Source organism: Schistocerca serialis, chromosome 4 (genome assembly GCF_023864345.2).
Source record: "Schistocerca serialis cubense isolate TAMUIC-IGC-003099 chromosome 4, iqSchSeri2.2, whole genome shotgun sequence".
Taxonomy (NCBI): Eukaryota; Metazoa; Arthropoda; class Insecta; order Orthoptera; family Acrididae; genus Schistocerca; species Schistocerca serialis.
In genome coordinates this window covers 484,842,461-484,857,525 of record NC_064641.1, presented here as the reverse complement: position 1 = coordinate 484,857,525, position 15,065 = coordinate 484,842,461, and the positions used below count along the sequence as shown (strand labels likewise).

Sequence of the window (15,065 nt, the reverse complement as noted above, 5' to 3'; positions counted from 1 at the left end):
GTTAATACTAGGCAGAAATCAAATCTGCATGTGGAATGCACTTCCTTGACTCTTGTGCAGAGAGGAGTGCAGTATTCTGCTGCATCCATTTTCAATAAGCTACCACAAGAACTCAAAAATCTTAGCAGTAGCCCAAACACTTTTAAGTCTAAACTGAAGAATTTCCTCATGGCTCACTCCTTCTATTCTGTCGAGGAGCTCCTGGAAGAGCTAAAAAATTAAGCAAATTCCAGTGTTACATTCTTGATTTTCTTTATTTAAACTAACGACTTGTCGCCTGAATATGTTTCTTATATTTCATTTTATCTGTTTCTACAATCGTGTTATAATTTCATGTATTGACTCGTTCCATGACCATGGAGACTTCTCCTAAATGTGGTCCCACGGAACAATAAATAAATAAATAAATAAATAAAAAACTACAAAGAACGAAACTCGTCTAGCTTGATGGGGGAAACCAGATGGCGCCATGGTTGGCCCGCTAGATGGCGCTGCCACAGGTCAGCGGATATCAACTGCGTTTTTTTTAAAAATAGGAACCCCATTTTTTATAGTACGTAAAGAAATATGAATGTTTCAGTAGGACCACTTTTTTCGCTTTGTGATAGATGGCCCTGTAATACTCACAAACGTATAAGTACGTGGTATCACGTAACATTCCGTCAGTGCGGACGGTATTTACTTCGTGATTCATTACCCGTGTTAAAATGGACCGTTTACCAATTGCGGAAAAGGTCGATATCGTGTTGATGTATGGCTATTGTGATCAAAACGCCCAGCGGGCGTGTGCTATGTATGCTGCTCGGTATCCTGGACGACATCATCCGAGTGTCCGCACCGTTCGCCGGATAGTTACGTTATTTAAGGAAACAGGAAGTAGTCAGCCACATTTGAAACGTCAACCACGACCTGCAACAAATCATGATACCCAAGTAAGTGTTATAGCTGCTGTCGCGGCTAATCCGCACATCAGTAGCAGACAAATTGCACGAGAATCGGGAATCTCAAAAACGTCGGTGTCGAGAATGCTACATCAACATCGATTGCACCCGTACCATATTTCTATGCACCAGGAATTGCATGGCGACGACTTTGAACGTCGTGTACAGTTCTGCCACTGGGCACAAGAGAAATTACGGGACGATGACAGATCTTTTGCGCGCGTTCTATTTAGCGACGGAGCGTCATTCATCAACAGCGGTAACGTAACCCGGCATAATATGCACTATTGGGCAACGGAAAATCCACGATGGCTGCGACAAGTAGAATATCAGCGACCTTGGCGGGTTAATGTATGGTGCGGCATTATGGGAGAAAGCATAATTGACCCCCATTTTATCGATGGCAATCTAAATGGTGCACTGTATGCTGATTTCCTACGTAAAGTTCTACCGATATTACTACAAGATGTTTCACCGCATGACAGAATGGCTATGTACTTCCAACATGATGGATGTGCGGCACATAGCTCGCGTGCGGTTGAAGCGATATTGAATAGCATATTTCATGACAGGTGGATTGGTCGTCGAAGCACCATACCATGACCCGCACGTTCACCGGATCTGACATCCACGGATTTCTTTCTGTGCGGAAATTTGAAGGACATTTGCCATCGTGATCCACCGACAACGACTGACAACATACGTCAGCGCATTGTCAATGCACGTGCGAACATTATGGAAGGCGAACTACTCGCTGTTGAGAGGAATGTCGTTACACGTATTGCCAAATTCATTGAGGTTGACGGACATCATTTTGAGCATTTATTGCATTAATGTGGTATTTATAGGTAATCACGCTGTAACAGCATGCGTTCTCTGAAATGATAGGTTCACAAAGGTACATGTATCACACTGGAATAACCGAAATAAAATGTACAGACGTACCAACGTTCTGTATTTTAATTAGAAAACCTACCTGTTACCAACTGTGCGTCTAAAATTGTGAGCCATATGTTTGTGAAAATTACAGCGCTATGTATCACAAAGTGAAAAAAGTGTTCCAACTAAAACATTCATATTTCTTTACGTACTACACGAATATGTGTATGGGGGTTCCTATTTAAAAAAGTAGCACTATCTTGACCTATGGCAGCGCCATCTAGCGGGCCAACCATGGCGCCATCTGGTTTCCCCCTTCAAGCTAGACAAGTTTCGTTCTTTGCAGGTTTTTCGTTTGACGCTTATTTCGTGAAATATTTGGCCTGGTCACGATCAATGGACCACCCTGTACATCGGTAGTTTGCAGATAAATTTTGACAAAATATCACAATGAAGCAAAGATTAGCAATCAGTTCCTAAGATAGAAAAATGTAATGCTGAGCACCGTAATATCACACCTCACGGTGCCTATGACATAACGCAACCAGCTTAGTTTCGTGGTTTTTTAAACATCATTTTCCATCGCTATTCTTTTTGGTCCGTATCTTTGGTTACCAACTAGGAGGTCACTTGAGGAAAATATATCTTGTGCGGGGTCGTTTTCACTTGTCGCGGAGGAAAGAAGAAAAATTAGTGAAAAGTTTCTCTCTGACACTCGAATCACGAGGATGCAAATTCAGAAGCGCTCTCATGTTTTTCAGCGTCGAAATATAAATGTCAACTGGAAGTAATGCTTTCAGAGCGTTAAGTTTTATCTGATTAACTAAATTTTATGGTAATTCATACTGAATATTGAAAGATTCACCAATTTTTCTTAATTCTATGTTTTTTTATAGCTGAAACCTTTTATTTCAAATTAAGATAAAAGCAGTAATATCTGAGCTCAGTAAATTGATGTGATGATTTATTGTTAACCAAGAGTTACTTTCATATAAGAATTACCATTGTACCAAATTTGCTTAAGAAGAGAGGGAAGAAAGAAAACTACTCTAAGAAATAAACGTTACTGTTGGAAAAAAATATTTCTTTTCTGGGTAACCCGCCCTTTGCTATCCGGGACCATTTCAGTATATTTAATAATCTTGTAGTACTTCTGGAAAACAAAGCACTAACTTATCACAAGTACTGGTAGTCATGTTATGCAAATATTTTGCAGGGAGAACGTATATGAATATTATGTGGAACGATCACATTGGCTCAGCTGTAGATGAAACTAATGCCAGTTTATGATTAATCCGTAAGACCAAGTAAATATTCATCATCCACCATAGCACAGGGGGCTTAGCATACCTGTGTGATGGCGCTTGGTTTGGTTGTACCCAGACTGAAACCAGGTAGTGGAAGATTAGAGATGGTTTCGAAAAGCAAATAATCCCCGAGCCATGTGCCAGTGTTTTGATTAAATTACAAACCTCTGTGCAGTGTCTCCTGGAGTGGGTGCATGTAATGCTGTTGATAATAAACTGTCCATCGATGGAGACATTAAGCTCTGGTGTCATCTTGATGCTGTTCGAGAGGATGGCTATGTGCTGGCTACGAGTTTTACCCTATCTTTGAAGCCACTTTATTTTCCGACTGTGACTGTCTCAAAAATAATGTAAAAATTTTTAACTACAGCTGCCAGTCACAAACTTTGTTAACTAATGTATTATTTATTTATTGTGCGCCATGTTTCGAGGGTATATCTCATCATCAGGCTATATGGCATTACAAAAACAGTGTCTCACAATAGGATCATGCTGACGTTAAACAATTTTTCTCATAAATGCTGTGCTTATCCTCTGGAAGAAAAGAGAACCTAGTAAGAGGTGGTGTCACTTTGTAAGCTGGACAGATGTTTGCATGAAAGTGTTTTATAACAGTCACTCACTTTGTTTTATGGCGTGGCAGTCTCGTTGTGATGAGCTGAGGTGTTTCCATTTCTGTGGATCTCTTGGCTTTCTAGATCACCGTTGACAGTTTTTCACAAATGTATCAGTAACTTGGAAACACGATCACAAAAACAAATCTGTAGTGCAGTGGAGAAGATGGTGGTCAAAATACAGCTGGTTTCGATTTGACTATCGATTTGGCGATCTATGTGGTGTCTTCTACACGTCTTGTTATTGTATTACAGATGTAGGTTGACGAAATACATTACAAATTAGCACCTGTTAAATATTATGGTATAAATGATTATATGAAAACTATTTATTTGACACTTTTCTAAGATATTGCTGGGGCTAGAATCACATGACTGTGAAGTTATGTATCTTTTATTCTAAGAGTAATGTAGTGAAATTGGAAAAGAAATGTGAATTTTGGAAGACTGTCATTTCATTCTGGCAGTTCTACCGCTCGAAAATGTTTTTGATGTATTATTTCTATCTATGTCACAATCTTCTATTTAAACTTGGTTTACAACTCGTATACTTAAGCTTAACCCGGTTCTGTCTGCGTTATCTGAACCTGCTTGTAATTACCCTGTTAGTAACGGCAGTTATTCCTGGAAATAGTTCCGCAACCTTCTGTTTCACTTTTCTAATCCCTGTTACATCGACTCCTCTGCTAACTCTATATTCAGAATCAATTTGAATTCTCATGTTTAGCTCTTATGGAATGTGCTTCATAAAGAGACGAATAACCTGAAGTTTCGCTATGTTTAGTTTTTATCAATTATACAGTCTTCACTTTTGTGCACTGTAACTAGTAAACTACGATAACTAGTTTCGGTTGCTATCTACACCCATCTTCAGATCGCTCAAAATGTAATAAGGCAGTGACTATCCACTGGAAAACATCATTAGCTGCAACTATCCGATGACATGTATTCGTAAATACGAAGAGAATTACAGTACGTTGTATATAGCTGTGAGGTTTGTAGATCGTGCAGCATGACGGTAATAACGAATGAAAGTTGCCAGTTGCGTGGGTAAAAGTTGCATCAAAAGCTCGTAAATTGCAGTTGTATAGCAGGCATTATACTGAGAACAGTATATGCTACGATTCCAAAAATTGTCAGTTCTTCCGTAGCCTGGAGTACAGAAGAATGAGTCTTTGTTGCGTATGAAGTACTTATTTTTATGGACATAGGTTAAAGAATTAATAAAAATGCCATAAGCACACCATCGTGACAAGACATGTCAAATATAATAAATTTAGGAGATTACTGTTGCAAATTACGATGACAGTTTCGAATATCGTCTGACACTACAGTATTTTTGCTTCAAAGTATCAAATGGCATTAACTATAAATGATTTATACTTTTTTGTAGAAAATTTTGATGTACAGCTCTTCAACACGTTTAAATTTAAATTACCTAACTCTTAAACAAACGGTCCTATGAAACCTACGATAGAATGGAGTGTGGCTAAAGTTATTGGTAATTCTTTAGGTGTACTCTTATTTCTTTATGAAGCTCGTAGTATGTAGTAATTTGTTAGTCGGAATGAATACTTGTATGCTTCCCATCTATGTATAAGGTTCCGAACATGAACTATCTACCACAGAATCACTGAAGCACAAACAAAATTTTAACGGTATACAGAAATACTTATGAGGGCTTCAATCGTCCCCTAGACTCTTATTCATATACTTAATACGAATGACAATAACAACGACAGTGAGGCGTCTTCGATTGCAAATACAATGATACCGTTTCTACAAATCAACAGTCTATAGCACTGATGTTTCAAAGCCACTAGAAACGAGTACTAATTACTGAATTGCCTGCGTTCTTTGCAACTGTTGTTCCTTATCCCATTTCGGGACCATATTTGTAACAATCTAATGGCCAACACATAACTTTAGTCGAAAGTTTACCTATTCATGCGTTGTACATAACTGTAGCTCAGCTAATTTGGAAGAATATTATGTACCGTTGTAAAAATTTCCCGTTGCTGATAATGGTACCTCAGTTTATGGTTGGTTCATTTAATTCAAACAGATCGCAGATACGCAACTATGTTCTCTTACAGCCCTTGTTTTTATGCAATCTGCGTTAACGAACCACTATGCTCTGGCGTAACAACAAATCGATACACCGAATGAGCTTTCACACGACACATAACGGCGAGCTGCAGCAGGGACCGCAAGCAGTAGAGCAATTGCTGAAAGACTTCCTCAGAGGCTTCAGGCAGGGAGGAGATGAGAAGGGAGGCTGTTGTGTAACAAAAAAGGTAAATTACCCGCTGGAAACAGGAATGAGTTCAAGAAGAGACTGTTTTGTAATCTCCTGAGGAACAACCACCAAGTGTGAGCGAGCACCTGGAGGGCAGATGAACGCGTGATACGAATTACATGCTCTTCACCCGAGGCAGTGGATGTTAACACTACAGCTTCCACGCCTAGGGTTAGGTAAATGCATTTAATTTGATTCCCTGGTAAATTCGTGGCATGTAGTTGGCCGTTGGAACAGGCGACATTTCCGGGAAGAGCTTAGGAGTGTTTCACAGGGACTGCTCCATGTGACTGCCTCGATGTTCGTTGCGCAAGGTGTATCTGCGACACATGCTTTCATACACACGGTACACAAGCCCAAGTGCGCGTCTGTGGAGCCTTCCGCCAGCACTCATAACCGCTAATGTACCACATTATCTGAGACGTTTAGCAGGACGAAAATGATATGTGAACGGGCCCTCCTCTCATTTTGTGTGCGTACCGTGAAGCGGAGATTTGAAAGCGATTGGATCCTCAAAGTTATTTTGTATCCAGACGGTAAATTTCTGAACATGGGTTTCTCATCAAAATTTTACCTACGATGTCCCCACTACAAGTAGATGCCAGTAATGGGGTTCGTAAAATATCCTGTATACTCCGCAAGCAACAGTGTTGAGCCTGGTGGAGGGAACTTTATACCAATATTATAGATTTTTTCTGTTATTTTCCATTGATACCTAGCGAGGTAGCGCAGAGCTTAACACTGTGAACTCTCATTCAGAACGACGGCCGTTCAAATTCTGTTCTGATCACCCAAATTCAGGTTTTTCATTATTTACCCAAATTACTTATAGCAAATGTTGGGATGGTTCGCCGGCCGAAGTGGCCGTGCGGTTCTAGGCGCTGCAGTCTGGAACCGCGTGACCGCTACGGTCGCTGGTTCGAATCCTGCGTCGGGCATGGATGTGTGTCATGTCCTTAGGTTAGTTAGGTTTAACTAGTTCTAAGTTCTAGGGGACTAATGACCTCAGAAGTTTAGTCCCATAGTGCTCAGAGCCATTTGAACCATTTTTTTTTTTTTTGGTCCTTCTGAAAGAACACGAACAATTTCGTTTCTCATACATAAAACCACCCGGGCTTGTGCTCCGTCTCTAATGACCTCTTATCGAGATGACGTTAAATTCTAATCTTCCATCTTCCTTACTCTGTCATGTATTGGGCGAAGGAGAAACGACGTTTTATACAACAAGACAATAGATCTGTTCGGCGTATGTTGTCTTGCCTATTTGATGAGGACTGCAACTCTGGGACAATATTATGCAATTCGTCACACGTTTTCCATTCGATTCGCCCTACAAATGCATTACATTTCCCCAGAACCTTCCAACAAATCTACATATTCCATTTGTCTTCCCTAGAAGTGAAAGATCTATTCATTTCATATCGCCTCTGTCCACCTTCACAGAGAGCCACCATTCATTAGCCAAACGAAAACTTCGTCCAAGTCTTCCATTTCCTTTCAGTCATGTAACGGCATAAGTTTCCTGTAGAGAACAACATCGTCAACCTACAGTCTTATATTGTTGCTGAACCTTTCTGTTAAATTGTTTAAGCATATTGAGAACATTAAAAGTCTTATTATTCTAGCAGCAGTTTTTCGTAGGTCTTTGGAGCAACGACAGGTACTTGGCGACTGGAGAAAAGTGCAGGTCATACTCGTTTTCAGCAAGCGTCATAGGACAGATGTTCACAATTATACAAATGATCTAGTAGAAAGCGCCGCAAGTTCTTTAGGATTGTTCGCAGATGAGTTGTCTGTCAGAAAGTAGCAATGCCAGAAGACAGTATCGAATTGCACAGTGACCTGCAGAGCACTGACGAATGCTTAGGCGCTGACAGATGACCCTGAACGTAAAAAAATGTAGTATATTGTCAACACTTTAGGAAAGAAATCCAATACTGTACGGCTACAGTATTGATGAAAAATTGATGTAAACAATATCTACAGTAAAATTTCTAGGAGTGATTATCCAGAACGACTTTAAGTGGAATGCTCCCATAAAACAAACAGTAACAAAAGCACATGCCAGGCTGAGGATGAGCCTTAACGAAATGTAATTATCCACGAAGAAAGTTCGATAAATTCTTGAGTATTATTCATCAGTTTGGGATGCTTACAAAATAGCATTGTTTCGAGAGGTGTAGAAGATAAAACGAGGGGCGCCACGTTTCGTCAGCGGATCGGTTTAGTCGGCACGAGAGCGTTACAGAAATGCTAAACACGTTCTAGTGGCACACTTTGCAAAACAGGCCTTGTGCATTACAATTGAAATATCGAGACAGCACTTTTTGGGAAGAGTCGGAAAACATATAAGTTCCTTCCACATACATCTATCCAAAAGACCAAGACGAAAAAGAACGAGAAATCACAGCTAATACAAAGGCTTACCAACACTCATTCTTCCCACGTACCATTCGTGAATGGAATGCGGAAGGGGGAATCTATTAGTGATACTAGGAGTCCCGTTATTTCGCCTCACTTACACTATGTCGGCGATTGCTGCGCAAAAAATTTCTCCACTTACGCGTACACCACCATTACTCTACCACGCAAACATATGAGTTACACTCGTCTGGTATGAGACGTTCCCTGGAGGGGGGTGGGGGGGGGGGGTCCACTGGGGGTCGAACCGCACAATAACCCTGTGTTCGGTGTGGGGCGGCAGAGAGGTGAAGTGGACTGCGATAGTCGTGGGGTTGTGGACCACTGCGGCTGCAGCGGGGACGGAGCCTCTCCGTCGTTTCTAGGTCCCCGGTTAACATACAACATACCAGAAGTACCCTCCCACACAAACTGTTAGATTGAGGTACATGATGTAGATTACACTGCCTTGGGGGACACCTGATGTTTCATTCTTTTCTGGGGCACATTCGCCATCCAATATAACGTACTGAGTTCTGTTAGTCAAACATCCATCTTGCTATGCCAATATTAGCGTATATTATTCTTTCGCCCACAGCTCATACTAGTTTTATGGATCAAACGTAATCTGAAACTTAGGTCTTATAATCCAAGGCAGTCTCCTTAATAGGTTCTATGTATAAAGCAGAATGTATATGTGTACATCTGTATGAAAGAGAGCGGAGAAAATGGACAAAGAGAGGGAGAGAAGGAGATGAAGAAACAGAGAGGGTGTGAAGAAAGAGATTGACAGGTAGAGGTGGGAGGATGAGGTGGACACAGAGAAGGGAAGGAGAACGTGTGTTCAGTACCTGTATAGAACTCATCAGCGGATGAAACCGCGCAGAAAAGGCATGCAAATAAATAAATTTCACACCATTAGCTCTTTGCTGACTGGTCCTGTTCTCAGTCCATCTTGAAAATTGATGCTTTGGCAGCAGGAGTGGCGTAACACAGAGGTCCATCAACAGCAGTGGGACAGGTGTGTACTAGGCGTGAAAGTAATACAGCAATTATTCTCCAGTATTTGGTGACCAGAATGCCCATACTGAATGAAACCTCTATTAATGTCTTTGTGTAGCTGGTTTCTGCTGTATGGTCCTCGATTTTTATAAGGTTATGATCAACAGTGACTTAATACGACTTAACTACGATTTAGAATGACTGTATTGTAGAATTGGAACGCAGTGATAGAAGGAAGGAATGACGAAACATAAATTGCATGTACTCTGTTTGTGATGTCTTTATTAAATAAAGATGATTCATTATGTGTGGAATATCATTGACACAGCCCCTTCTCACTCAGTGCACTTTGAGGAAGGGAGCAGCGAGAGCAGGGGCGGCGTAGGCCACAGGCGCGTGGATGGCGGGGGCGGCGTAGGCCACGGGCGCGGCGGCGATGGCGGGGGCGGCCAGGAGGCGGGCGGTCTGCGACACGCGGTACGTGTTGGCGTACGAGGAGGCGGCGGGCGCCACGGCCACGGGGGCGTGGGCGACGGCGACTGCGGGGGCGGCCACGGCGGGCGCCACGGCGATGGCGGGGGCGGCGTAGCCTCCCAGGTAGCCGGCGTGGGCGGCGGCCACGGCGCACATCAGGATCACCTGCAACAGGAAAGGACCATCGTCTATGTATTGAAATTGCTAATCTCTCAATTAGGTCCTGGTGAGGAAGTAAGAGGACTAATTTTAGTTTGCTATTACGTCACTGCAATTAGTGTGATTTCACTACAAAGCTTTGACTGGAAACGAGCTGAATTTTTCCTATAGTTCTTTGGGAAATTTCTGTTTAACACAGCCCACAAATAACATGTAGCCACATGTTCTTGTCCAACAGCAGTTGTATTAATTAATATCACCATCTCGTTGACAGGGTGTAAAGCTTTAATAAAAGAAAAGAAAGTACTAGGTCCAACAGCAGTTTTATTAATTAATATGACCATCTCGATGACAGGGCGTAACACTTAAATAAAATAAAAGAAAGTAGTATGATGATCAAATTCACTGGCAGATTAAAACCGTGTGCCAGACCTAGACTCGAACTCAGGAACTTTGCTTTTCACGGGCAAGTACTCTATCGACGTTTTGTTTCATTTTGTTCGGTATTGTTCGTTGCGTTTGGTATGGGCGGACATCACAAGACATCCGTTGAAATTGATCTTCGATTCCTTTACTCTATTATTTATAACAGAGGGTGAGCAGCCCTCTGACCGAACACGCTGAGGTACCGTGCCGACAAAATTAAGTATATGTATAAAGATCAGATCTATACTATGGTGATAGACAACCAATCTATGTGTACGTTATAATGATTTGTCGGGGGGTCTACTATCAAACTCCACGCATATTTAGCTGTGGTGTTAGCGAATCCTCCCATTTGCTGCCACACAGATTGTTAACCAAAAATTGAGTTGTACGAGGGAGTGTTGAGCACGGCCCGTTTGGTTTACAGTCCAACACCGTAGCCACTTAACCACGACGCCGCCAGTAGACTGAGTTAACACAAGCACGACTCATGACCTATCCTCACAGTTTCAGTACGATGATCAGTTTGCCACTGAACTTTAGTATGCAAAATAATCGTCATTATTCAGGAAGTCTCATACAAATCGAATGATTTCACAGGCCAGTCCATGTAACAAAATATGGAGGCCCTTATGAGTCTCATGTGCAGTTGCGTTTACAATCTCCAAGCATCCGATGTTTATTCGTATCTAACCAAGGAGTTATACACTACGCTTGCTTGTCTTTTTCTTTAATTTTCCCTTTTTTTACAACTCTTCAAGTGTTTTTTCTACTAGGTGACGTTTATATTCATATTCTTTCTTATCTGGGCTAGACATTCCAAATTAAGAGTTCAGTATCATATTTCAATTACCTTAGAGCATAAAATCTTACTTGAAATGAACTTCTATTAATATAAAGCGAGATTAGAATCTTTCGAGGAAAATCGACCTATAAATGAGGAAATTACCTTACTCAAGTATGAAAACCGACATCATGTTATCGCCGGCCGGTGTGGCCGAGCAGTTCTAGGCTCGTCAATCTGGAACGACCCGACCGCTGCTGTCGCAGGTTCGAATCCTGCCTCGAGCAGGGAAGTATGTGACGTCCTTAGGTTAGTTAGGTTTAAGTAGTTCTAAGTTCTATGGAACTGATGACCTCAGATGTTAAGTCCCATAGCGCTTAGAGCCATTTGAACCATTTGATATCATATTATCATTGTTATTAATACACTCCTGGAAATGGAAAAAAGAACACATTGAAAACCGGTGTGTCAGACCCACCATACTTGCTCCGGACACTGCGAGAGGGCTGTACAAGCAATGATCACACGCACGGCACAGCGGACACACCAGGAACCGCGGTGTTGGCCGTCGAATGGCGCTAGCTGCGCAGTATTTGTGCACCGCCGCCGTCAGTGTCAGCCAGTTTGCCGTGGCATACGGAGCTCCATCGTAGTCTTTAACACCGGTAGCATGCCGCGACAGCGTGGACGTGAACCGTATGTGCAGTTGACGGACTTTGAGCGAGGGCGTATAGTGGGCATGCGGGAGGCCGGGTGGACGTACCGCCGAATTGCTCAACACGTGGGGCGTGAGGTCTCCACAGTACATCGATGTTGTCGCCAGTGGTCGGCGGAAGGTGCACGTGCCCGTCGACCTGGGACCGGACCGCAGCGACGCACGGATGCACGCCAAGACCGTAGGATCCTACGCAGTGCCGTAGGGGACCGCACCGCCACTTCCCAGCAAATTAGGGACACTGTTGCTCCTGGGGTATCGGCGAGGACCATTCGCAACCGTCTCCATGAAGCTGGGCTACGGTCCCGCACACCGTTAGGCCGTCTTCCGCTCACGCCCCAACATCGTGCAGCCCGCCTCCAGTGGTGTCGCGACAGGCGTGAATGGAGGGACGAATGGAGACGTGTCGTCTTCAGCGATGAGAGTCGCTTCTGCCTTGGTGCCAATGATGGTCGTATGCGTGTTTGGCGCCGTGCAGGTGAGCGCCACAATCAGGACTGCATACGACCGAGGCACACAGGGCCAACACCCGGCATCATGGTGTGGGGAGCGATCTCCTATACTGGCCGTACACCACTGGTGATCGTCGAGGGGACACTGAATAGTGCACGGTACATCCAAACCGTCATCGAACCCATCGTTCTACCATTCCTAGACTGGCAAGGGAACTTGCTGTTCCAACAGGACAATGCACGTCCGCATGTATCCCGTGCCACCCAACGTGCTCTAGAAGGTGTAAGTCAACTACCCTGGCCAACAAGATCTCCGGATCTGTTCCCCATTGAGCATGTTTGGGACTGGATGAAGCGTCGTCTCACGCGGTCTGCACGTCCAGCACGAACGCTGGTCCAACTGAGGCGCCAGGTGGAAATGGCATGGCAAGCCGTTCCACAGGACTACATCCAGCATCTCTACGATCGTCTCCATGGGAGAATAGCAGCCTGCATTGCTGCGAAAGGTGGATATACACTGTACTAGTGCCGACATTGTGCATGCTCTGTTGCCTGTGTCTATGTGCCTGTGGGTCTGTCAGTGTGATCATGTGATGTATCTGACCCCAGGAATGTGTCAATAAAGTTTCCCCTTCCTGGGACAATGAATTCACGGTGTTCTTATTTCAATTTCCAGGAGTGTATGTTCAGAAACAGAAAACTGAGCACAATGACTTTAATGAGTCTACGGTATTGGCAAATGATTACAAATGATTACCTTGGTACTGTAACAAAACTTCAAACATTAAGAAGAGAATGCAGTACAATAGTGAGGATCTTACAAGTTGAGAAACATTTGTGTTTTCCGTTATACCATTCTTCCACTAGAGCTTTACCCGCTGTCAACTCCTCTTGCCTTTCGAAAGCCACGTTTCCTTTCCTTCAAACGGAAGCACTAATTGGCAAATTGTACCAGCTATACTATGCCAGACACGTGTTAATTAACCAAAACATGAAATACTCGTACATAACCCTGTACCCTACTATCGTGTATCTGAAACTCTCTGATACGTTACCAGGATGAACTTCTGAGGTCACTTAACGTCTGCAGGAAATCTGCTGTACATCGTCATTACCATAATATTTTGTAAAAATGAACCTAACCGCGTGTCTCTAAACAGATTGTAACATAAAAATGAAAAACATAAATAAGCAGGAATATTAATGTTTGCGGATTCATATAACGTACACCAGAATTGTGCTTGGATCTTATGTACCATTCGTCAATGGCGGACATAAAACAATAAATGTCCACAATTTCAACTATTCACGGAAATTAGTTTTTTTCAGTACAGTATGTTTTCTTGGCAAAGAGTAGTCTACTAATATTATACAAATGCCTTAATTTGCGAGAGAAATTTCTTATAATGTGCGTCTGGAGCACAGCATTGTGTGCTAGTGCATCATGGACTGCGGGAAAACCAGAAAAGATGAGAAGCGAAGCATCCGAGAAGTGGTGCTACAGAAGAATGTTGAATATTAAGTGGACTGATAAGGTAAGAAATGAGAAGGTTCCCCGCAGAATCGATGAGGAAAGGAGTACATGGAAAACACTGACAAGAATAAGGGACAGCATGATAGGACATCTCTTAAGACTTCAGTGGATAAGTGCCCTGGTAACAGAGGGAGCTGTAGAGGGTAAGAACTGTAGAGCAAGACAGAGATTTGAATGTATCCAGCAAATAATTGAGGATGTAAATTGCAATTGCTACTCTGAGATGGTATTAAAGGGTCGATACCGGACAGGGATTCGTGGCGGGCTGCATAAAACCAGTGAGAAGGCTGACGACTCAAAAAATAAAAGAAATTAAAAATTAAAAAAGAAACTCATTTTGCTATTGAAAAAGAATACGGCGACAGTGCAGACAGTGCACGATGCACACTAATTACATTCCATTACACAAGCCGAAGTACTGAGTTGCATAAGAGTGCATGAATGTAGGTAACCACCTGCTACTCAGTACTTGCTGTCTTAGACTTTTAATAACCAGTACTACCAAATTAAAAAAATTCCAACACGTTATTGCCTGTATGTTAAAATCAAAGTTTTACTTCACACGAATACCGTACATGCGTACGGTGGTCTCGCCTGTATTTGACTTCAGGTGGTGGGCATAGCCACGTACTCACCAGCTTGTACATGATGTGAGAGGTCTGCTGTCTACAAACAACTGATGTGGAGTAGAATCGCCGTGAGCTTATATAGTAGTGGCTCCCGTTCTCGCAGTTCTGTCGTCTCGTTTGCAATCTGGACCGGTAGCGCGTTACGCCAGTGCGTTCTTGATCCCATTCGCTATCCGCCAGCAATCGAGAGCCAAATACCCTACTTTTTATTACAACTGGCTGCACAACAGCTAACTACTTAACACTGAATTCTACCTCTATATCCAGTTCCCAAATTCCCTGATTCAACGGGCGTTGTGATCACGCACAAAAATATCAGCAGACGAGACAAGCAAATATGACTAGGAAGGCCCGTTCGTCTTCTCAGGTTCGCTGTCCCTGGAATTTTATTTCAAGGAGAATGATATGTCCTCTTGCTGTGTAAGCAGAAAAGCTTTCTGTAAGTTTATT

General features: G+C 42.8%; 1 protein-coding gene across 1 annotated transcript; it reads right to left on the bottom strand.

The window, feature by feature from the left end:
• Positions 1-9,781: 9,781 nt before the first annotated feature.
• Positions 9,782-14,633, bottom strand: LOC126474565 (cuticle protein 12.5-like). The gene is made up of 2 exons (XM_050102041.1): positions 14,622-14,633; positions 9,782-10,081 (listed from the first exon to the last, which is right to left on the bottom strand). Exons 1-2 carry the CDS (start codon positions 14,631-14,633, stop codon positions 9,782-9,784), a joined length of 312 nt encoding a protein of 103 aa, XP_049957998.1.
• Positions 14,634-15,065: the final 432 nt, after the last annotated feature.